This window comes from Cydia pomonella, chromosome 27 (assembly GCF_033807575.1).
Source record: "Cydia pomonella isolate Wapato2018A chromosome 27, ilCydPomo1, whole genome shotgun sequence".
NCBI classification, from domain to species: Eukaryota; Metazoa; Arthropoda; class Insecta; order Lepidoptera; family Tortricidae; genus Cydia; species Cydia pomonella.
Genome location: NC_084729.1, coordinates 8697434 through 8723677, shown reverse-complemented (window position 1 = coordinate 8723677; position 26244 = coordinate 8697434). Strand labels below are relative to the sequence as shown.

The 26244-nt window shown below is 38.2% G+C and overlaps 2 protein-coding genes across 2 annotated transcripts in view; one reads left to right on the top strand and one right to left on the bottom strand.

Moving 5' to 3' along the window:
- Positions 1 to 2313: 2313 nt before the first annotated feature.
- LOC133532704 (zinc finger protein 675-like) lies at positions 2314 to 25369 on the bottom strand. The gene is made up of 12 exons (XM_061871478.1): positions 25076 to 25369; positions 23738 to 23866; positions 22563 to 23378; positions 17459 to 17593; positions 15788 to 15915; positions 14580 to 14654; positions 11828 to 11957; positions 9274 to 9462; positions 7101 to 7265; positions 4509 to 4610; positions 3765 to 3863; positions 2314 to 2473 (listed from the first exon to the last, which is right to left on the bottom strand). Exons 1-12 carry the CDS (start codon positions 25247 to 25249, stop codon positions 2315 to 2317), a joined length of 2301 nt encoding a protein of 766 aa, XP_061727462.1. The 5' UTR covers positions 25250 to 25369; the 3' UTR covers position 2314.
- A 393-nt stretch (positions 25370 to 25762) lies between these two features.
- LOC133532611 (zinc finger protein 737-like) overlaps positions 25763 to 26244 on the top strand; it is a 32855-nt gene continuing 32373 nt past the window's right edge. The window contains exon 1 of the mRNA XM_061871362.1: positions 25763 to 26013. Coding sequence (XP_061727346.1) covers positions 25879 to 26013 — 135 coding nt within the window. The 5' untranslated portion in view covers positions 25763 to 25878. The remainder of the gene's footprint in view (positions 26014 to 26244) is intronic.

The following is a 26244-nucleotide window of genomic DNA, read 5'->3' as shown; positions in this document are numbered from 1 at the left end:
GAGCTCTGATATCTTTTTGACAGTGCGAGCCTTATGGTCTCGTCTTGGCTACATTTTACATGAAAATTGATGTGCCTGCCTGTCAGCAAGTTGATAACGAAGATTACGAACAAAGAGTAAATCTTTAGTCGCACCTGGTTGCGAACCGCAGTTGTGAAAACGGTCGGAAGGGTTTCTTGTTCGTAACTAAGTTTCGGTGAAAGAACAAGTTCTCTTGATTCACTACTGGTTGTGTACAGTCAGCATCAATAGTAGCGGATGAAACAACGCGCCAAAAGTATCTGACATCTCAGATAACTTTTCCAAATATAGATACATTTGTAAAATTCACGTTCCAAAGTATATCTTTTACAGTCTCAGTTGTTCTATATTAAAGACATCACTTTTTGTTAAGCTGTTACAGAATGGTAGATACTTATGAAGCGTTATTTGATCCGCTACTTTTGATGCTGACTGTACAAAGAATAAACATTCTTTAATCGCACCTGGTTGCGAACCGCAAGATTCTTTACAGTATTTAGGCAGAAAATGAAAAGTTGTCACAAGTTTCGCTTCTGACTAGCTATTATTCTTAAGCTTAGTGACACACGTCAAACGCTGAAAATGGCGGACACAAGTTGTTCTCGATAGCGTGTCTAGTACGTAGTACATTTATGTCAATGGTCCTAACGCTGCACCAGTGTACTTCGGATGCTGTTCGTGCTGCTTCGGCTGCGAGTGAAGAGTGACGCGCATCGCTTCCTCATGATGGCGAAAAAACAGTCTGTTCGTGCCTCAGCCAACATCGTTGAGGCACTATAATATCAGTCGTGGCGTGTGGTCGATGAACATATCAGTCGTGGCGTGTGGAGCACGAAATGTACTTAATATCAAGTCAATAGCGGCGAAAAGGTTAATCCAATCTAGGGATGAAAATTCCGTTGAAAATCAAATGTTTTTTTCGGGAATTATACCAAATTTCGTTTGTTTCGGTTATTTCCGTTTTATTCAGAAAAATTAAATACGTCAAACACAATGCTACTGATGAGTGATGACAGCTTCAAATATATAAAATGCCAGAAACTAACACATTAGGGCAACTTGCACCATCACACTTACCCGGGGTAAATCGGTTAAACCTGTGGTTACCATGGTTACCAGTACAATTTGACACTGGGTTAACGGTTTAACCGCGGTTTAGTGGGATGGTATAATTGGCGCTTAGACCCACTTGCACCATTCCACTAACCCGGGGTTAACCGGTTAAACCTGTAGTTACTATGGTTACCAGTACAATTTGACACTGGGTCAACCCCTTTTCCAGGCATAGTACGATTTATCGACCACATACGCGCCAATAGAGTTTCAACTTTAGCCATCCGATTTAAGGTTCAAATTAGATAGCACTTTCGGAGAATGTGACTTGTCTTCAAATGAATCATCAAAGCGGGATTTATTTGAATATATTTGAATTTTTGGGAAAACCTTGTAGATTGGTGCGGCCTGGAAAAGGGTTGACGGTTTAACCGATTAACCCCGGGTTACTGGGATGGTGCAAGTGGCGCTTACACGTGCAATCTTAACCTTCTTGATTAAATTCCCAATTAAATTCATATGAAAAAATACAGAAGTTTAAAAAAAAATCGAAAAAGTGCGAGTCGGATATTTGTTGTTATAGCGGCAATAGAAATCAACTGAAAATATTTTAACTGTCTAGCTATCACGGTTCATGAGATACAGCCTGGTGACAGACGGACGGACAGACAGACGGATGGACGGACAGACGGACGGACGAATGGACAGCGGAGTCTTAGTAATAGGGTCCCGTTTTACCCTTTGGGTACGGAACCCTAAAAACTTGCTTTTTAGGCTTTATTAAGTATTGTAACTGAAATTTGCACTGTTTCATACGAAAAAAACTCGAAAAAAAAACGAGTCGTTTGGAAATTTTCCCGTTTTTTTTCCGAGCTAATCGAATCTTGTTACTTTTGAGTTATGGTTGCTAAAAGCTAAAAAAAAAACAGTTTATTTGTTTATTTTGTACAGTATATTTGACGACCGGTCTGGCCTAGTGGGTAGTGACCCTGCCTATGAAGCCGATGGTCCCGGGTTCAAATCCTGGCAAGGGCATTTATTCGTGTGATCAGCATGGATATTTGTTCCTGAGTCATGGGTGTTTTCTATGTATTTAAGTATTTATAAATATTTATATATTATATATATCGTTGTCTAAGTACCCTCAACACAAGCTTTATTGAGCTTACTGTGGACTTAGTCAATTTGTGTAATAATGTCCTATAATATTTATTTATTTATTATTATTTATTTTCTGTCTTTATTTCTGTTTTATATTCTGTGTCTGTTGACGCTTGCGGCTTCTAGGCCAGCTTCGACCGCCGTGTTTCGTCTGAACGTGCATGCGTAGAGAAGCCTTGGTCGTGACCGTGCTGCCACAGATGCTGCACGAGAAGCAGCCGTGGACGCCCAGGTGTACCTGAAGATAGTTATTTGCGATAAAAGTGCAGAAAATAGGAAATTCGCAACGAGTGGCGATAAATTAAAATACAACCGAAAGGAGTGTTTTAAATCGACACGAGTTGCGAATTACCTATACGCACAGGTATCGTACAGTCAGCATCAGAAGTAGCGGATGAAACAACGCGCCAAATGTATCTGATATTCCAGGTAAATTTTCTAAATGTAGATAAATCTCTAAAATTAAAATCCAAAAGTATATCTTTTAGAGTCTAAATTGTTCTACATATACAAGGTGCCCGTGAGCATTGCGAGAGATTTATTAACGATGCATTCCTGATGGCAACAGAAGCAAAAAATGTTATATGAGTTTTTGTGAAATTCCGAAAAAAAAATTTTTTTTTTCCCCCTTTTTTTTGAACCCTCCTGTACATATAACGTAATTTTTATTGATAAACACATAACCCAAAATTTACAAAAAACATTTTTTTAATTATTTGGGGGTAGCCTCTCGAATACATTTTTTTAATTTTTCGATGTCAATCAATAGGTATGTCCAGACTAGACCTCAAAGTGGCAATACCGCCACAGGTCAAAAATGTGTTTTGTAGCGACTTATGGCGAAAGAATGATTTCGATAAACATTTAATTATCTCTGAAACTAGGCCTAATCCAGAAAATTTTATATGACATTTTAGTTTCTAAATATTACCAGGAATGCTTAGTTAAAATGTCTCGCAATGCTCACGGGCACCTTGTATAATCATCACTTTTTGTTAAGCTGTTACAGAATGGTAGATACTTTTGAAGCGTTGTTTTGATCCGCTGCTTTTGATGGTGACTGTACAAAGTTTTACTGTATGCCTTTAAAATTTTAGACAGTTACGTGATGAGCAAATATCGATGAGCAAATTAATGTGTAATATGTGTGTGTATAGGTTATTATGTTTATGTTAGACTTTTTAATGTATAATTTCAAATGCGATGTACAAGTTGCTTAATTATGAATAAATGAAATGAAAATGATGTGCTAATTATCGCACTAGTGCGGTAAAGTAGCACCATATGTACCGACTGATATGACACTGGGAAGAATTGATTCCAGGGGAGACTTGATTTTAGATGAGACTTGATCCAGAGATGAATAAATAGTAACTGGTTAGTTAGCCACATAACGAATGATGTAATAATAGATTAAGTACCTAGTATTAAGACATGACATGTAAAATATATTTTATCAATAAATTATCGTATCGTATCGTATCGATGCTTGATCCTGCTAGGGGAGGCTTAATGTTGATGGTACTCACTGTCTTATGGTGTCGTTTGAGGTTACCCAGCACGGTGAAGGCGCTCGGACAGCGCTTACACTTGTAAGGTTTCTCACCCGTGTGCAAGCGGATATGACTCTGCGCATACATAGTACATTTTTTATTCAATCGATTCAAAAAATGTACACAGAATTAAATTGAGCAATAAAGAAGGTACGAGCTGAAATAGATCTCATGTACAACAGAAAGTTTTAAGCGTCCTCAACATTCGTGTCAGATGTCTGAAAGGTTGCCAGAGCTCAATGAGGGGGGGGGGGGGGGGTTTAGGGTCGGCAACGCGCATGTAACTCTTCTGGAGTTGCAGGCGTACATAGGCTACGGAGACTGCTTACCATCAGGCGGGCCGTATGCTTGTTTACCACCGACGTAGTATATAAAAAAAAAAATTAAAACCACTCGGCCACCCGGATCACGATGGCGTGGGTCGAATTTTCTCTAATATATGCAATCCTTTCAGCGCTCTTTAGCCAACCTTTTTTTTCTTTTGTATATAATATGTATTTCAGTTTATAATTTATGCAGTTATCTTATACCTTTATAAGAGCAATTCTTGTATATAAATATATTTACTATATGGGAGATTTCGGGGGCTAAAAATCGATCTAGCTAGGTCTTATCTCTGGGAAAACGCATATTTTTGTGCTTTGATATGTTTTCCGAGGAAAGCTCGGTATCCAAGGTACTAAATATGGTACGAGTATGGTTATTGATTATGGTACTTACAATTAAACTGTATTTTGTAGTGAAGGCCTTCGAGCAGTCATTGCAGGCATATGGTTTTAGCCCCTGATGTTTGCGTTGGTGTATTTTCAGCATTGATGGGAACTGCCAAAAAATTCTATTATTAGGTATTAGATATTTGTATTTTTTATTAGGTATTAGATATTTGTATTTTTTATTAGGTATTAGATATTTGTATTTTCAGCATTGATTAGAATTCTATTATTAGGTATTAGATATTTGTATTTTCAGCATTGATGGGAACTGCCAAAAAATTCTATTATTAGGTATTAGATATTTGTATTTTTTATTAGGTATTAGATATTTGTATTTTTTATTAGGTATTAGATATTTGTATTTTCAGCATTGATTAGAATTCTATTATTAGGTATTAGATATTTGTATTTTCAGCATTGATGGGAACTGCCAAAAAATTCTATTATTAGGTATTAGATATTTGTATTTTTTTAATAACTGACAGTAATATGTCATGTGTTGTGTATATTTCGTACGAAATACTTTGTAATTGTTAATTGACCGAAGCGTATGTCAGTATGTTCTCCTCTACAGGTCGCAATTCTCAATAGATTCTCGTTAAATTTTGTGACCAGATTCCATACTTCTAATGATGATGAAAATAATTGACGACCGGTTTGGCCTAGTGGGTAGTGACCCTGCCTACGAAGCTGATGGTCCCGGGTTCAAATCCAAGTAAGGGCATTTGTTCGGTTGATGAGCATGGATATTTGTTCCTGGGTCATGGGTGTTTTCTATGTATTTAAGTATTTATAAATATTTATTTATTGTATATATCGTTGTATAAGTACCCTCAACACAAGCCTTATTGAGCTTACTGTGGGACTTAGTCAATTTGTGTAACAATGTCCTATAATATTTATTTATTTATTTATTCTAATACATTTACAAATAGATCATAGGCCAAAGGTATGGCGGCATCGTTTCGAACGATAGCCCCACAACCTTTAGGTTGTGCCCGGTAAGATGGCGCCACTTTTTTTATATTTAACAAATACACATATCAGTGAAAGAATAAGAATCAAAGTCAAATGGCGTTCCAAAAGTTTTAATCATGTGTCGAAAGATGGCAGTAAATTTACTATGGCTACAAAATTTTCTTTGACAATACACCTCTATTTCAAATTCTCTTTGCTACTAAGTAACACCTATGCACCAACCATGGATGCAAGAAATAAATTATGAATGAAATGGGACTCATTTATTACCCGCACTTTAACACAACCTCTTTCTTCACGAAATTGCGGTATCGTCTGTTAGAAAAGTTTGCGCGACACGTGAGTTGCGAGTTGTATAAAATAGTGGCAATAATTTGACGACCTATCTGGCCTAGTGGGGCCCTGCCTATGAAGCCGATGGTCCCGGGTTCAAATCCTGGTCAGGGCATTTATTCGTGTCATGAACACGGATATTTGTTGTTAAGTGATGGGTGTTGTCGATGTATTTAAGTATTTATATATATAGTGGGTAGTGACCCTGCCTACGAAGCTGATGGTCCCGGGTTCAAATCCTAGTAAGGGCATTTGTTCGTGTGATGAGCATGGTTATTTGTTCCTGAGTCATGGGTGTTTTCTATGTATTTAAGTATTTATTCATATTTATATATTATATATATCGTTGTATAAGTACCCACAAAACCAGCCTTATGAGCTTACTGTGAGACTTAGTCAATTTGTGTAATAATGTCCTATAATTAAAAAATAAAAACCAGCCAAGTCCGAGTCGGACTCGCGCACCGAGGGTTCCGTACAAACCTGTAGGTATATAAGTTCACCCATCACGACAATCGAGTCATATCAATTATTAAAAATGTTTTTATTATATGATGTAACTAAAAGTTTACGGTTTTTGCAATATTTCCTTTATCTGTGCTATAAGACGTTGCTTCGTACCACATTTCAAGATCCTGAGTTCCCGGGAAGTACCCTGTAGGTTTTGATTCCCTTATGAGAGTCGAAAATTTGCGGCATAAACTGCTGTATCTTTTGATTGCGTTGGCTTAGAAGTTTGATTTTTTCACAGCTCCAAGGCACAGTAGACCTGAGTATTTGATATAAATTCCAGCTTGATACCTCCACGCGTTCCTGGGAAAAAGGGTCTTGACCAAGGCCCGTACTTTTCATGCCGTTGACGCAAAAATGACGTAATTTAACATACAGGGAGTTGTTTTACAATACTACAAATTTAGATAACTTACTTATTGACGAGTATCAAAATAAATACTTGCTACGAGAATAAAAGCTTGTTACGCTGTTAAAAATAAAAAAATATGTATTATTTAATAAATTAATAATCTATTATTTATTTGAGTGACAATAATATGAATGTCAGTTAGACGGTTCTGTACTGATTGTCAAGTATATCTATAACTTACCTAAAGAGATTGACAAATGATTAATTATTACGAGAATACTAATTGGAATCAACGGCATGAAAGGTACGGGCCCTGGTCTTGACAGACAGACGGATGTACAACAAAGTGATCCTATAAGGTTTCCGTTTTTTCCTTTCGAGGTACGGAACCTTAAAAAATACTTTAAGAAATGGAACTAATATTACCGGCACTTTATATCCGCACTGCTCACACATAACCTCTTTCTTCACGAAGGGTCCCCGCTTGGGCCATCGGTATCCTTCCGGTCGTGGGTCGGGTTTCTTCTGTTGGAGATGCGAGCGCGACACGTGGGTCGTGTACGCTTCACGGGTCGGGAACCATATCGAGCACTGTTTATAAACAATTAAGTGGTCAGATAAATCATCTGGACCGCATTTATTTATTTAATCTTTATTGCACAATACATGAAGGTACAAATGGCGGACTTAATGCCTTAAGGCATTCTCTGCCAGTCAACCACTGGGTTAAATCAGAAAGATTAAGTAGGTGCAGTGTCTTTTAAATTAAATGAATTTGTAACTGAGACTATATATGAATATAAACTATATATTGATAAACTTACACATATACTTAATACAAATAAACATACATATTATACCAAGTGTGAATCATTAAGTTGATGAAGAAGAAAGTTTGTAATGGAAATGCTTGCGCAAAATGAGCTTGAATGTGAATTTGGTCTGCGCTTGTCTGATAGAGAGTGGGAGAACGTTCCAAAGTCTGATTGCCTGGACAGTGAAAGAATTGGACATGAAACCCGTTCGGTGTTGGGGGAGAATGAGCTTAAGACTACGGGAAGAGCGAAGATCTGTGCCTGGACGTGGGGTAACAAATTTAAATTTCGAATGTGTCTTATCAAATCTTATACCTTTAAACGAGCAATTCTTGTATATATATATATATATATGTATATATATATATATATATATGTATATATATATATATATATGTATATATATATATGTATATATATTTCCGGGATCTCGGAAACAGCTCTAACGATTTTGCTGAAATTTGGTATATGGGGGTTTCTGGGGGTAAACAATCGATCTAGATTAGTCTTATGTTTGGGAAAACTCGTGTTTTCGAGTTTTCATGCGTTTTTCTTTCGACGCAGAATATGGTCGCTAATTTCGTATTGCCGGCCACTGTCCGTCTGGTCCAGCGGGTTAAGACGCGGACTGCTAAACGAGTGTTACGGGTTCGAATCTCGCCCGGTGACCAACTTTTACTTTTTTTTTATATGTTCAAGTTTATAAATAGTTTTTTAATTTTTATTGTTTTAGACAAGTGTAATTTAGTAAAAAAAATGTAGTTAAGATTATCACCTATACACCACCATATTACAATAAATAGTTATAACCGAGCAAAGCTCGGTCGCCCAGGTACTAAGTATTAAACGTGCAACTACTGACATTATATGTAGTATATATGTCTGGTACTACTTTTCGTTGCTAGGAATTCTAATACAATAGTTATTTGTGATGTAAGGGGGCAAAGTTGTTGTTTAACCTCTCGTGCTAATATTGATACCCGAGCCAGCGAAAAACTCCAAAATTGAACCACGAGCGTTGCGAGGGTTAAAGAAATTTTGTCAACGAATGAAACACAATTTTTTTTACCACACCAGCGTAAGGAAAATACTACTTCAATTTGAATATTATTAAATATTTTTCATTTAAAATCATCAAGTTAATTCTACTAGCAAACATAAAAAATCAACTCAAAATTCGATTACTTTGCCACGAATGTGGATAAAATGCAAATTCTCATCAGTTTTTGCCCAATCAGAGGGCCAGTTTTGACGACCGGTCTGGCCTAGTGGGTAGAGACCCTGCCTACGAAGCTGATGGTCCCTGGTTCAAATCCTGGTAAGGGCATTTATTTGTGTGATGAGCATGGATATTTGTTCCTGGGTCATGGGTGTTTTCTATGTATTTAAGTATTTATATATTATATATATCGTTGTCTAAGTACCCTCAACACAAGCCTTATTGAGCTCACTGTGGGACTTAGTCAATTTGTGTAATAATGTCCTATAATATTTATTTATTTATTATTTATAGTTGGTGCGGTGAAAAGATCTTATTTCATGCAGGTGTACTGAAGGAGAAAGTCCTATATTGTTCCCACGCGAGTAATGAATTATAAAAAAAAAACGAATGAAAAAATTAACTAGGTTTATTTTATTACTTTGCCACGCATGTGGATAAAATGCATATTCTCATTAGTTTTTGAACAATCAAGAGAACCTTTACCAGCTGGTGTGGTGAAAAGAAATTAGAGTGAGTAGAAGTTATACAAAACTCGTACCTACTCGTTCTATCTCGCACTGACCTCATCACATCGAGTTGACACGGTCGGATGTGCGTCCCCCGCATGCTTGTGTAGCGCCTCCTCGCTCGCACAGTTCTCGCCGCACTGCTCGCACGGCCGCAGGCCTTCATGCTCGCCGGCCGTGTCCGTATGTCTGTCCAGAGCGGCTAAGCTCACAAACATCGCTGAGCATACTTCGCACTTGATTTTCTAAAAACGACAAATGACAAACGCGAATATTTTTAACTCTGAACGCCAAAATTGTCAACTGACGCGCGGCTGCAGACCAATATCGACCTTAGTGCATTCCAACAAGGTTCACGTTAGACCTGGCATTTAAAAGGATAAGAGGAATTCCTAGTTGCGATTTTTCCATACAAACGCTCTCGACTGTTTCCTCCCTAGATTTTTAACCTAGAGCAATGATTTTTTCATATAAGATCAATATCATTAACATCTGTGCCGTTTTATTTTTCTTTTTTGGATTATTTTTTTATTTTATTGAAGAAACTTACAGCGCCTCGAAAATCGAAAAAACGGCTCAATTGAATTGGCTGCAAAAAAGGCGCAGTATACAAATATGACAACAAATATCCAAAAAATCAAAACATAGCGGCATAGATTATTTCTTCCTCTTGCAGTTTCCAAAATTTCATGATGATTGGTTGCGTTTTGGGGGAGGAAACAATAGAGAGCGTAACCTCGATTTTTGAGTTTTTTACGCGGGAATTTTAATCCGAGCTGCAGTTGTCCTTATCGCACGCACGCTCTCCCGCCCACCGCAGCGCGACAGAAACAAAGCTTCAAAAATTCGAGATTTTAAAAGTTGCTCAGCTAAGAATTGCTCTTAAGCCCGTCACAGACGGAGCGATAACATACCGACAGATACCGTAAGATACGGCATCTTACGATATCTTTTACATGCTAACTATTTGACAGAGTCCAAACAAGAAGCCATAATATATGTTGGTATCTTGTCGCAAGGCATCTTATGATACCTTGCGACATATAGCTCGATATATTACGATATATTTTGGTATATTTCGGCTCTCTCACAACGTAGGTTCTAGACAGACAGCGATATATATTTTGGTATCGTTACTCTAAGATATCTGTCGGGATCTTACGGTATATTAATATATCTTATCTCTCCATCTGTGACGGGCTTAAGATTTATTTAAAAACGCGCGCCACACGATTTATTTATAAAGGTGTTTATAACCAATTTATTTATTTTTTACAAATTATTTATTGTTTTCTTACAAATACATAAGTCAAATTGACAGGTTAAGACAAATTATTATTAGCTAATAGAGAATATTACTCGAAACTCTGCGTAAGGGGCGCCACTACAACAATCCATCATAATCGGAGGGTCTACCGCGAAACAAGACAATCGAAATTTCGTTATCTAACCTCTCTATCACTCTTGCATATTCGAGCGATGGAGAGGCAGATATCTAAATTTCGAATTTCGTATATTAATCGACCGAACTATCGACTTATGAGTTTCACTAGTCGCTATACCGCCTGCGGGGAGTCCCCGCACGCTTTATATCGACCAATGAAACTGAGCCAATATGCTGATATCGTTACTTTATTATTATATATGACATTTTTAGTATGTATTGTGACAATTCATCGTTTAAGTTTATGTATTGTAAAGTAGGTAATTTTGATATTCTACAATTTTGAAAATTAATGTAAATATCTATGTAAGTACTAAACTATTTTTAAAATAGGTATTCTGTGTAAATATTGTTGAAATAGTTAACTGTGGGAATATATAAAATATTTCTATGTTGTAAATAATATACTTATGAATTGTTGTATATATAATTAGCTTAAGAAATGCCTTAGATACCCTTATTATTGGCGAGATATGTGTACTTTCTTACCTTGTGTAACAATTTATAACACCTTACGATGATAACATCAAACAGTTGCCTTTCAAAACGTATAAATTGAAATTAAAAGCATGGCTCGTACAAAAGGCATTCTATTCCATCGATGAATATATGTTTAAACTTAGTTTTAATTGTATGTTTAGTTTTAAAGTGTTTTGCATGCCAGATGCTGGTGAAATATGTGTTATAGTGTTATATATAATATTCTCTGACCATCTTTTCATTTAGAATCATTTAGAATCATTTATTTATTTATTTATGTATTGTGCATTACAGGTAATGAATACAGATGTTATAAACAATTTTTGTTCTCTGTAACATGTCTTGCGACGTACAATAATTATAGCTGCCTAGCGCATGCAATATTATTAAAAATATTTTACATTTTCACTACTTATCTTATATTTTATAATATTCTATAAGTTTTAATTAATAGTAAAAAATAAATAATAGGTAGTTCTATAAGTCAATCATAATTTGTTAAAGTATCGATCATAAATTCATCTATATTGTAATAACATTTATTGTAACTTTTGTACCATATTTCATACAAAATAAAGTTATTTGTATTTATGTCCATGTCTCTGGCATAATAAATAATTTCAATTACAATGCACTCCGACGCCGCCCGGTCGAAGGAAATCGTACATAAGGGATTTGGACTTTACCTTGGCATGCGTTTTCGCCTTGTGCATTCTGAGGCCGTGGTGACCGACGAACACCTCGCCGCACTCGTCGCAGGCCACGTTGGCCTCGGGGTGCATGATGCGCATGTGTGACAGGTAGGATGTACTCTTACTAACAAAAAAAAAAATAGTAATCATCCCTGTAATGGAACAGGCACCAGTAATGGGATGGTATAATAAAAAAAAAAAAAAAAAAACATTTATTTCAGACCTTGGTCCATAGTATCCATACAGTGTTAGTACGACTTACTCTAAAAATTATATTAAATTATTATTGAAATAAATTAAACTTACGATATTATATATATAGGTATAGACAAATCCTGTAAAATAAGTATTTATCATTAGTTTTTCAACACTGGCGACATTTTACCATAAACAAAAGCCATAGAGATGCTTAAGTTTGATGTTTCTTTATTTTAAAATTAATAGCGCCATACATCACATGACTGGAGCAAAAAAACATCGTTTTTATTTGTTAATAATATTGAAACCAATTGCAGTATCTTTCATTAAATACATTGAAAACTAACTGTCCGTAACTTACTTTCTATACATCTCGCTCGCACTAATGGGATGCCAGTACGAGCGAGACGCATAGAAAGTAAGTTACGCTAGCGAATATGTCAGTGTCAAGCTCGTGGTAAGACTACTTACTGATTATGAAGACAACGGGTGATATGTGGAACTTCCCTCTTATTATTGGATGTATTACTTACTTTCTATTCATCTCGCTCGCACATATAGGATGCCAGTACGAGCAAGACGCATAGAAGTAAACGCAAGTGGTAAGGCTACTTACTGATTATGAAGACAACGGGCGATATGTGGAACTTCCCTCATATAATTGGGTGTATTATGATTTTGACGTAGGTAGTGTTGGAAATAAGAGGTGAGGGGTAGGTGTGAGAGCTATGTAAGGTAGACGGTGGTGGTGAAGGTAGACGGGGGTCTGAGGTTGGGGGTTGAGGGGTTGGGGCTTAAGTCAGGGTTTGAGAGGTTAGGGGGTTGAGGGGGCGGTGAGTTGAGGGGGCGGTGAGTTGATGGGTCGGGGGCTGGGGGGTTGAGAGTTGCGGAATCGGGGGGTAGGAGGTGAGTGATCGGGGGTTGGAAGTTGATGAATTGGGGGTTAGGATTAGCAGTTAAATGGTTAGGGGTTGAGGGGTCGGGGAATGGCGGTTGAAGGTTTGGTGGTTCAGGGTCAAGGGTTTCAGTGATCAGGGGTTGATGTGCTGTGAGGTTGAGTGATCGGAGGGTTGAGGGATTGGGTCAGTGGCGGGGCGGAGGCTAGATTTAGAGTAGTGGCAGAAATGATTTCCCAGACAGACTCGAGGAAAATCCTGATTATTTATTAAAGTTAACGAATTTAGTGTAAAACATGATTGTGATTTTTATTCATGCGCCACGCGTCACTCATAAGCTCTTAACAATCCCTTAAACTAAAAATGGTAAAATAAAAACTTTTTACAAAAAAAAGTAAACCGACTTCAATAAGGATAAAATCAAATAAAAAAGTAAGTTTTTTTAAGTATATGTGTTGCCAACTGATATGTTTGAAGTCGGTGCCAAGACAAATAGTAACAGTACCGGTCAAAAATAATCAGCTTTGTCTATAAATCACATTAAAACTGTAGTATTACCCTTTCACAGCTAAACATCTGAATCGATTTAGGTGAAATTTGGCATGAAGGTAAAAAGTTTAAGCCCTGTAGACGGTCCTTGAATTGTTTTATATTTTGAAATGAAGTTATCTGGATAATGGACTGGAAATAATTCAGTCTCAATTCCACACTTGCGTGCTATGGACAGTTCGAAAATTAGTAAAAATAGATATTTAAAAATTATGACGGCAAATAAACGCATTGGATTTATACTAATATACCGACAAACATAGTACGGACTGCGCTACAGAAACCTACAGAAAGTATGTTCATTGCTGTCGTAGTAAGGCAATCCAACGTATTGTACATACTTATAAAGCCGCATCTTTATCGAATCGCACCAAAATCACGGTATGCTTCTAAATTTTGCTTGGCACCTCCTTCAAACATATCAGTTGGTAACGCATATATTTAAATAAGTTTTTGGAAAAAAATTCATTTTTGGTACAAGCTTTTATCGCTGACTGTACTTTTCTTTCCACAGGCAACTAATACTCATCGAGCAAATTCTAAAAACCCCAAACACAATTAGGTTGCGTTGTTATATCACAGAGTTCCTATGTCCACCTCTTGTCTCCATCATCAGATCAGCTCGATGGTACCATAATATTGCATTGTCACCCGACTTACATATGTATGCAAATTTTCAGCTCAATCGGAAACCGGGAAGTGGATCAAATTTAACTTGCAAGATTTGATTACAAACAGACAACGGTCAGGTGAAAGTAAATAAAAGCTTGTAAAAAGGATAATATTTTATTTTATCCTATTTGAAGTCGGTTTACTTTTTGTAGGTACAAACTATTACACAAATTGACTAAGTCCCACAGTAAGCTCATTAAGGCTTGTGTTGAGGGTACTTAGACAAAGATATATATAATATATAAATATTAATAAATACTTAAATACATAGAAAACACCCATGACTCAGGAACAAATATCCATGCTCATCACAAGAACAAATGCCCTTACCAGGATTTGAACCCGGGACTATCAGCTTCATAGGCAGGGTCACTACCCACTAGGCCAAACCGGTCGTCAAACTTTGAACTTAGACTTGACTAAAAACTCACTTGAAGCTCTTGCCACAGTGCTGGCACTCGTAGGTGCGGCCCGCGTGCAGGCCGTGGTGCAGCATCGCCTGGGACCTGCACATATCCATGCAAATTACGTTTACAGTACATATGGCGCTAATTTACCGCACTAGTGCGATAATTAGCACATTACTTTTTTTTTTTATACTACGTCGGTGGCAAACAAGCATACGGCCCGCCTCAAGGTAAGCAGTCTCCGTAGCCTATGTCCGCCTGCAACTCCAGAGGAGACATGCGCGTTGCCGACCCTAACCCTCCCCCCTCGTTGAGCTCTGGCAAACTTACTCAACGGCAGGAACACAACACTATGAGTAGGGTCTAGTGTTATTTGGCTGCTGTTTTCTGTAAGGTGGAGGTACTTCCCCAGTTGGGCTCTGCTCTAGATCTGGAATGACATCCGCTGTGCTGTGCCCTACCACACAGAGCGAGATGACATTCACAATGCCCATACCTCTTTTACGTAACTATGTCGAAAATTTAAAGGGCCATATGTACTGTAAAGCTTTGTAAGATACATATGCGAGTAGGTAATTCGCAATTCGTGTCGATATAAAACACTCCCTTCAGTGGTGTGTTAATTTATCGCTACACGTTGCGAATTTCCTTCTTTGCGCACTTCTATAGTAAATAACTATTACAGTACACATGGTGCTACTTTACCGCACTAGTGCGAAAATTAGCATATTACGTTACTGTGTCGAACATTTAAAGGGCCATATGTACTGTAAAACATTGTACGATACATGTGCGAATAGGTAATTCGCAACTCGTGTCGATTTAAAACACTCCCTTCGGTCGTGTTTTAATTTATCTCCGCTCGTTTCGAATTTCCTATTTTTCGCGCTTGTATCGTAATGTACTATTACAGTACTAGTGCGGAAATAAGCACTTTACGTGCTTATGTCTACAATTTGAAGGGTCATTTGTGCTGTACACGTGCGCCAACTTTACGAACTTTGGCTACGAACTAGAAATTAGCTCTATAATAAATATCCAAGATGCTAGAAAAACAATTAAAAATCCCCCAACGCTCCTTCCGTTCATCAATTTTCATAAAACATCAAACCGGTTTACCAGTTTACAAGCTACAGTGCTACACATAGACACACATACAATGGTCAAACATGTAATGTCCCTCACTCTATGTCGGGGGTGAAAAGGGGGGTGGTCAAAAGTAATGGACTGACTTGGTCCTAGAGACGAAGTCGCACAGCGTGCAGAGCACCTTCATCCGATGCAACTCCTGGTGCTGATTCCTCCTGCAGTTCCTCGGGAAGCGCATCCGGCAGATCTCGCACGAGTACGGACCAATGCTCTAAAATTAATAAATGCGTAAATTAGCACATTATGTAACTAATATGTCGAAAATTTAAAGGGTCATATTTACTGGTTTGGTACCTAAAATATTGGTTACTAAAATCACCGTTTTACGACACAGACGAATATTTTTCTAGAGAAATTGTTGATGTACCTAAATAAAATTAACTGTAATAAATAAAAACAATTATGACATACAAATTTAATGTATAATGTACTTAAAGGTACACTGTATATAATTGATATAAAAAAAATATATGTAAACTCGACCTGTAACCTAATGTTATTAATAAATTTTCATTTTTTTACTGTAAAACGTTGTACGATACACGTGCGAATAGGTAATTCGCAACTCGTGTCGATTTCAAACACTCCCTTAGGTCGTGTTTTAAATTATCACTACTCGTTACGAATTTCCTATTTCTGCACTTGTATCGTAAATAACTATTTTGGTAAAAAAAAACTTTTTTGGTACAAGCTTTTATCACTGAATGTACTTTTCTTACCACAGACAACAAATACTAATCGAGACAATTCTAAAAACACCAACCACAATTAGTTTGCGTTGTTTCATCTAGGGTTAAAAATTCTCAAAAATATCAAATGGTTTTTTTCCGTATTTTTCAGTTTTTTTGGGAAAGATTGCCAGCATTTGGATAACAAAACACACGACTAAGCAGGTGTAGCTACTTACACTATGGATTAAATATGAATGGAAAATAGCACAAGTTGTTTTCAAAGTGCGTTTCTTTCTTTTATTTCCAATTTTATCGGAAACATATAGACACTTAGTGACATTTTTTCCGAATTAAAAAAAAAACATGGCTTTTAGAAAAAACGGGAATTTTTCAGAGTTTTTTCAACCCTAGTTTCACAACAAAGTTCCTATGGCCATCTCCTGTGTCCATCATCAGATCAGAACCCCCCGCCGAACCGCCTGTCTGCGTCTACATTCAATCAATTGTTTATTTTCTTGTATCTTTTTAATGAGGTGTGCCAATAAAGAGTATTCTATCTATCTATTGCAGTCACCCAACTTACATATGTATGCAAATTTTCAGCTTAATCGGAAATCTGTGAGTCAAATTTAGCTTTCAAGATTTGACCAACCTCGCTTTCCGAGTCCGGTCTGGACACATCCCTAAAACAAGTTTCTATGTATGATGAGTGTTAAACTGTCACCACTGTGTGTAGACTGTCAGAAGCCTGATGACTTGCCTCACGTGTTGTTGGGCTGCGTCCGGAATTCGGACTCGAGAAAAATAATTTTTGGTAGTTTGGGCTCCATGCACAATGGACAGATCAATTGTTGGTTGGCATAGCCTTTATCAGACATAGCAATCAGTGTATACCACTTTATTGATCTCTCCCTTGCGTAAGGAACTATGAAAGCACCCATGAGGCTGACATTGTTCACCTAGTGTCCAAAGCTTTTTTGACCCACACTAACATACATATTAACAGGGCAAGTAAAAAAAAGCTTGTAATAAAAATTTGGAAAAAGTAATATGAGGCTCAGCAAATAAGATAAGGGGACTCACAGCACTATGCCGCTGCATGTGGTTCTCATAAGCTGGCTTCATCCCGAACCCTTTATAACACTCCTCGCACTTGAACTGCGACTCCAGGTAGTTCCTGCTCTCCCGGCGCGCTGCGAACTCTGCCAACTGCTCTTCCTACGCACAACACACACATAATTATAAATTATGACGGGAATGTGTTTGTCCATGTTATTTATATTATCTATGTACCAAATGTTAACTAAATCTGTATTTTGTTATCCCTATCAAAGAGAATTAGGAAGACCAAGAGTGCTCACTCCATATAACGGTTTTGTTACCAAAAATACTATTATATTCGTAGTCTACATCTAGCGTCAAGTTGCGGAACTCTCAGTACTGCTACTCGACCATAGATGTCGCGGCAAACAAAAAATCAAAGATTTTCAGCTAATATTATAACCAGAATAAGCGTAGGAGTTAAAAATTGAGTTCCGGTTACTCTAGTTACAATATTAGCGTAAAATCGTTGAGCATTAGACTTTTTGTTTGCCGCGACATCTATTATCGTGAAGCAGTACTGAGAGTTCCGCTACTTGACGCTAGATGTAGACTACGAAAATAATAGTATTTTTGGTAACAACCGTTGTATGGAGTGAGCACTCTTGGTCTTCTCAATTATCTTTGTCCCTATTAATGCAAGCGCACTTGTAATATTACTACAGGGGCTCATTTCTCGAATGGTATTCGACTAATATTATTACTTCACACTGCTATTATTAGGATGTTGCCATGGTAACCCATACGATTTTACAGTTCGTGGACTAATAATATTAGTCTAACTCTGGACCACAGAGAAAGAACAGTGTAGTAACAAACATATTAGGCAAAAAAGGAGAGGCATGCCGAACGATGGACAAGGAAAAGCTTAAAATGGAGGCCCAGCCCCCAACTGGTTCCAAGTGGCAAGGGTCAAAGTCTTGCCCGGCTCCACGATTCCATTCGCGGCCGGGTGATACGCAGTAGTTTGCAAGTGACGAGACCCAGTCATTGTTGCTATCTGCCGGAATAAATTGGAGTCGAATTGCCTGCCTCGGTCAGTAGTAACATTCTGAGGACAGCCAAAACGTGCCACCCACGTCGAAATGAAAGCTTTGGCAACACTTTCCGCCGTGATATCGTACAACGGTACTGCCTCAGGCCAACGCGTAAACCTATCTACAGCCGTGAGACAGTATTTAAAACCGTTCGACACAGGCATAGGGCCAATTAGATCGACGTGAACGTGTGAGAACCTACCAGTAGGTGGCTTGAAATCATGAACCGGGGCATGCACGTGGCGTGAAACTTTAGAGCGCTGGCACGGAATACACGCTCGCGCCCATATCCTACAATCCTTCTTAATCCCTGGCCACACGTAACGCTCAGTCACCAACCTGATAGTGTTTCTAGCGCTAGGGTGACTGAGTCCATGGAGGGAATCAAAAACTTGCTTCCGGAACTCTGATGTAATGAAGGGACGCGGGGCTGGCCGGGATACATCACAAAATAACTTGACCGATCCAAATGATTTTTTTTCTAAATTCAGAGATGAACCGCCATCGATTAAGTCCCGAAGCTCTGTATCCGTAGCCTGTGACAAAGCTAAAATCTGTAAGTCAAGTCCATCTGTGATGGCCTCAATCCTCGATAGCGAGTCCGCGACGACATTCTCTTCACCTGATATATACCGGATATCCGACGTAAACTGTGAAATAAAATCTAAATACCGGAATTGCCGCGGAGAACACGAATCGAGGGATTTTTTAAGAGCGGAGACTATAGGTTTATGGTCAGTGAGTATAAAAAACGGTTTCAACTCGATCATGTATCTAAAATACTTCACTGACTCATAAATGGCTAAAAGTTCGCGATCGTAGGTGCTATACCTCGTCTGAGCGGGTGTCAACTTGCGAGAGAAAAATCCCAATGGTTGCCAATGTCCCTCGACCTGTTGTTGGATGACAGAACCAATGGCGAAATCTGAAGCATCTGTAACCACCGCTAGGGGAGCGGAAGGGTCTGGATGCGCCAAAAGAGCGGCATTTGCAATACTTGACTTGCAAGCATTAAAAGCCTCCTCTGACTCTGGAGTCCAGACAACCGGGCTGTTGCTCTTCACCCCTGGACCACTTAGTAGTGCATGGAGAGGAGCTTGTAATTTAGCAGCACCGGTAATAAACCGCCTGTAAAAATTTAGTGCCCCTAGGAAACGCCTCAGGTCCTTAATCATCTTAGGCTTAGGAAAATCTTGAATAGCCTTCACCCTAGCTCCTATAGGCTTAGTACCCTCCGACGAAACCAGGTAACCTAAAAACTCTACTTCCGGTACCGCAAATACACATTTATTAGCATTAAGCAATATACCATGGTCATTGAAACGCTCAAAAACCGCTCGTAAATGGGCTTCATGTTCTGAGTCATTGGCAGAGGCTACTAAAACGTCATCGATAAACGGAAAACAGAAATCAAGACCCCTAAGGACTTCGTCCATAAACCGTTGGAATGTTTGCGCCGCATTGCGCAAACCAAAACTCATAAATGGGAATTCGAAAAGTCCAAAAGGTGTCGTGATTGCCGTTTTCGGAACATCCTCGGGCGCGACGGGAATTTGATTATATGCGCGCACTAAATCCAACTTGCTAAATACCTTGCATTTAAAAAGGTTATGCGAGAAATCAGCGATGTGCCGCACTGGGTACCTATCAGGGACAGTCCGTGCGTTAAGAGCGCGATAATCGCCACAAGGACGCCAGCCATTGTCCTTTTTAGGTACTAAGTGCAGCGGAGACGACCAAGGACTCTCCGATCGTCGCGCAATCCCCGAGCGCACCATATCCTCAAATTCCCGCTTCGCAATTTTGAGGCGATCCGGTGCTAAACGCCGTGGCCTTGAAAATACAGGCGCACCTGGCGTAGTCTTAATAAAGTGCTGCGTCTGGTGTTTACACTTACGCTCCTGAGGATTACCGGCAGGCTTAATAATGTCCGGGTATTCCTCAAGTAAGGTGTGAAACGGCATATTACCAGAAATTACTTTGATTTTGGGGTAAGGACAAGCTGAAGCATCTACAGCGGCTGATGAGAGCAAAGTTATTCCATCGACTAAACGAGCATAACGAACATCGACAAGTAAATGATAAAATGAGAGAAAATCCACTCCGATAATAGGTTTGCTCACATCAGCGATTACAAAGCGCCGACAAAACATACGGCGTAAATTAAAATCAAGCGACAAGGTAAGCCAGCCATAAGTACTAATGGTAGTATTATTTGCGGCGTAAAGTTCATAATCAGTCTTAATATGACGTCGTTGCGCACGCAAAAAGCTAACCGGATAAACACATAGATCGGACCCGGTGTCCACCAAAAACTGAACTTTTGTTTTAGCGTCAGTAACAAATAAACGCTTTGACACTGGAACACTTTCACTGGCCGCTACGAGCGACCGATCTACTAGTTTTTTGAATACGCACAAGGGGGAATGCACTTATCTGCCTTTTCCGCATACTTGTAGTGGTACCAGCACAGGCGCTGGCCGTCGCCGCTGGGCTTGCCAGCTCGCGGCCGGCTCCTGGAACGATTACGTGGCTTGCCGCGGGACCTCGACCGGGGCTGACCCTGACGGCCCCGGGAGGTGGACATCGCGTCAAGCCTTGACGCTAACGCGTCAATTTTCTGGTGCAACTGGTCTATCATGGAACCAGGAACGCTTGATGACGACGCCGCAGCCACCTGATAACCAGGTCCGGGCGGGGTAACTTCATGCACCTTGTCCGCCATCTGCGCCACGGTGTCCAAGGGCAAATTATCCTGGTAAGCGACTATGCTTTGCAACACTGTAGGTAATCGACTCATCCACAAATGGCGAATAAAATCATCCGGATAATCTGCACCCGCTAAACTCCGAATATGCCGCAAAAACTGGCTCGGCTTCCTGTCACCGAGCTCCTCTTTCGACATCAACTGCTTTAAACGCTCCTGCTTAGAACTTGACAAACGAGCTATGAGTTCCCTCTTGAGGGTGCCATATTTATCACTCGCCGGCGGGTTGGTTATAATATCCTCAACTTCAACCGCGTATTTATACTCCAAAACGGATATGGCATGATAAAACTTGGTAGTGTCACTCGTAATCTTTGTCAACGTAAACTGGCCATCTAGCTGAGCGAACCACATAGTCGGCTTATCCGGATAAAAGGGCGGTGGCTTAACACTTATGTGGCTAACGGATGACTCACTGGAACTGGCCCCCGGTCCAGGGACCTGCACAGTCACCTCAGGTGCGCCCTGATTACCATTAGGCATTTTGAACTTAAAATTCAAAAGGTCTATTTTAAACTTGAAACTGTACTCAAAATCTTGAAAGCGTAATGCTTGTTTAAATATAAAACTCAATAAAGTATGTAAAAGTTTTAAATACAAACGTTTGTTATAAATTAAAATTCAAAAATGGCCGTCACACCGGTTACACGGTAATATCTAAAAATGTCCGTTACACAACTGTCCGTAATCACGTCGGGGTCACCAATTATGTGGTGAACTAGCCTAATGAGAGAAGTAAAACCAGCTAGTTTCCACACTAATTATATATATTGTCAATAACGGCACACAAGAGTCACAAGCACAAAGAAAAGAAATAAGAGTACAAAGCACAGCACAGTATAGTTGAAGAGAAACTTAGAGTAAGCACAGTAGATAGAAAAAGCACATAAGGATAGCGTACATAAAAAGAAACTAAAACTATAAGCGCTATTCGGCGCGCAGCGCAAACCGAATATAATCCCAAATGTAAGCGAGTCGGTGCGTAAGCATTAACCGTTACTCGGGCGGCGCGAGCGCATGCGTCCAGCCTCGAGAGTGGATATCTGCCGACTAACTAGGATTTCCGAGCGCGCACGAATGCACGCTCGGGCCGCCGATCTACGGCGAAGCGAACCGAGCGATAAGGCAAGTTCTTGTTCACCGCGCTCGCGTCGCGCGGAACCGTAATGGCGTTTGAATATAATAACATTAATATTATTTATTAATATATTAACAATAAAAATATCTGTCGCCACAGATAGATAGAATTATAATTCAGTCAATAATGGTACCAAATTCTTACCTTGCTCAAAATAACAATTTGCACTGAATAATCACTTTCAAAAATCTTATTCTTTCTCATTTCTTCGTTTTCATTTTTTATTCTTTTCCTTGTGAGAGACGGTTTGCGACCTATATTTTTTTCATTTAGATTACATTCCGTTTTTTTCTCCTCTTTTTTATTTCGTTTTCGCTTTTTTACTGAATTGTTAGCGTTTTGTATACTACCAACATTTCCTTTTCGCTTTTTTAATGAATTTTTAACATTCTTTATACTACCGACATCATTTATATTCTCAATATAGCTATCTCCAATTCCTAAGTTTGGTTCATTTTTAGGACTAACATCACCTATGTCTTCATTTTCATTAACAATACCTCCATCCATATCTGATTTGATTCTACTAACACTAATTACATCACCATTTTCACTCTCCTTTTCTATCTTACATTTGGTTCCAATTCCATCGTTTTGTAGTTCTATATTTTTATTTTTACTTTTTAATCCATTTTCATCTTTTAACGGTATGACATCTATTCCATTATGATTACTTTCTTCATACATTTCAATATCAAATTCTATAATTTCATTAGTTTTGTTTAAAATATTATTTATGTCAACTATATCTATGTTAGGTTCATCTTTTATGTCTTCTGCTAGTGATGTGTTTAGGTTTGTGCCTTGTGTTAGGGTATCCATTATTTTTATATAATTTTCTGGTGCACGCATAACGTTTGTGTCTTCAGGGATGTAGTCAATAGTTTCAACTTCAGTTATGGTTAAACTAATGAATTGGTGTGAAAGCTGATTTATACCGCGAATGTAATCTGTATTTAACTGTAAAATCAAGAAAATAGTTACATTCACAAACCAACAGAGAATGAAAATAGTAGTGAGAGTTGTGTGTCGACTGAGTGACATCCCTAGTGTGCAAACATTCAAGTTGACAAACAAGACTAATTGCGGGTAGTCAAAGAAAACCGTGCAGGTATTATAAAAGATTTTATTATCAACTTTGGCCAGTCTTCTTAGAGACCATGGGGACAATGCCATCCGCTAAACCTTGGAGGCAATTTTAAAAACTATATCCGATTAAATCACGTTTTGGTGAATAATAATCATATTTTGTGTAACAAATAGACCTAAATCTGAAGCAAGTTTGTAGTAGGTAGCGATAAATTATTTTTCCAAGTTACCTGTCCCCTCAGCAACTCTGGCATGAGCCGTTGTTGTGTTCGGACACACATCTTCCTGAACGAGACACATTTCATCAGCAGAGTGCGGCAGTGTGAGCACAGATATTGAGGAAGCTTGTCCTGGATCACCTATTCAAAGAAACAATATCACATATATGATTTCAATAATACAAGGGAAACAAAAAAGTAGACATGCTTTTTTGTTTCCCTTGTATTATTAAAATTAGCCTCTCAGGTGGCGAACATCATTACTGAGTTGTTGATGATAACTTTTTTTTTTTTTATTTATAAAAGAGAAATTACATCGGCTATGATCACTTATCTGCCAAACTGCATAGCAGTTTGTTGGCAGAAAACTTATTCTACCCTCCAACATTGTTAAGTAAGTTATTGCTTACTTGATTTATAGCTATATTTATAGTGCAGTGCGATTTCTTACAAACAATTGTAATAGCTTTAGATAGGCAGACTAGATAAACATTAAGCTAACATAAACATTAGTAGCAAGGTTGTACCCTGCAAAAGTTATTTTAGAACAAATTTATTTTAGCCTGAGACCTTGTAGCAGTTGTTTTGTTTTTGAATTTGGTACTCTTAGTTATTCAAAACGTCACCAGACTCCAGGACGAGTAGTGGATCTTGGCCAAGCGGCAGTGTGGAAAGAAAAAGGGAAAAAGAAAAAGAAATAGGACATTTGCACACTGGGCTGATGATATAATTAAAGTAGTGGGGCCAACTGGATATGGGAGGCCCAACATCGCAAAAAATGGAATAACCTGGAAGAGACCTACACGACACCTCTTAAGAGGGTTCTTTAGATTTTAATAGTTATTAAGTTGCAACCATTTAATATTTTATTTATTACTTATTTAATAGAAGCACAGACAGAATGGATTGTAGAATATTTACTAAATTTTCAGGTCAAAACGTTATTACAACAACTTATAAATTTAAATTCAACATCATGGAGGGTCAACTTAAACTAACGGCGGGCCCAAAACAGAAGAGAATGGCTCATGACATAATAGATAAATAAACAAATAGACTTAAAGAAAATTGTTTTGTAAATAAAACACAAATGGTTGGAAACACAATTAAAAGCTTAAATTAAAAACCTATAAATAAAAAAATTGTCCCAGGTCGAGACCGCTTGGCAGGGTGCCCAGAAGGCTGGCTGCATTGCCCCTCTGGATAGCAAGCTATCGGCTTCATAGGCAGAGTCACTACCTACTAGGCCAGACTAGTTGTAAAATAAAATAAACACAGTCACTAGTTTACTCATTTTGTAAATGTAAATTATATTAGACTATGTTATTCTTGGCTAGGAGTTATACTTACAGGAGCCCCAGCGATGGCAGAGAAAGCGTCAGCAAGTTTATACTCATGGATATTGTACAATCTGCCGTCGGTGGACAGGCAGGCGCGGCAGCACAACAAGGACTGATCTGAGCACGTATTTTCTGTCATGTCCAAGACTATGAAGTAGTTACTCGATCCATTGAGCTTAAACATTGTAGTTGCTTGGTATAGGCTGGTTTGCTTCCTGTGTTTAATGTACTACACTATTTATTTTATAAACATTTATTACTGCGAAACGAAACCCAAATATGAACCAAACCACAAGATGAACTGTCAAACCATGTCAAACTATTAATTAATGTTGCGTTCGGAAAATCGCATGCGATTTTTAATATATTGCTTTTGGTCGATTAATTACATTTGTTGAACCTACTTAGCGGAAAGGGGATCCAAAATTACGTGCGATTTTTTGCAAGGACTATTAACATATACGAATACGACATTTTTATCAAAATAAAGTGCATGAAAACTTTATATCATCTAGTAGTTTTTGCGTAATGGCAACATTTTTCTATACCGATGCAAATACCGCTTAAATCACTTTAAGTTGGAGTAACTACTTTTTAATTTATACTATAATGCATTGTAATAAGGATAAGAATGAATTATCATATGAATTACAAATTTGCAATAGTGTATTGTATTGGCGTCTATATGAGTTCTATTTAGTTGTCAAAATGCTAGCGTACTCCAAGATAATCCAATATGATTTTTATCTATTTATTATGATTAGAGCGTATTAGACATCATTTTTAGTAAATAAACGTATTTATTAGATCAAAATGACTACAATTAAGCTAGAATTAGATGCAGAAGAGCCGCTGGCGTGCCGTATTTGCCTAGTAACCGACGTAAAGTTGTTCGGGATCTTTGAACAACGTTTGGACGCAGCTTTTCTGGATATTACGGGAACAACGGTAAATGATTTTGCTCTAATTTGAAAGAATTTAACGTGTAATATTCTTTTAACATCACATTTCGACATAAATAACTAATCTTTAGTCGAGTTTAAGCAATAGTTTGTTGTTATTGATTTTATTGTACACTAGACCTAAATGTTTTCTTTTAATCCTTAAATTATAGTTTTCGTATTCCTTACACGTTTCGTTTAGTATTCCTCCGAACGTTTTCGAGAACACTGATTTTTA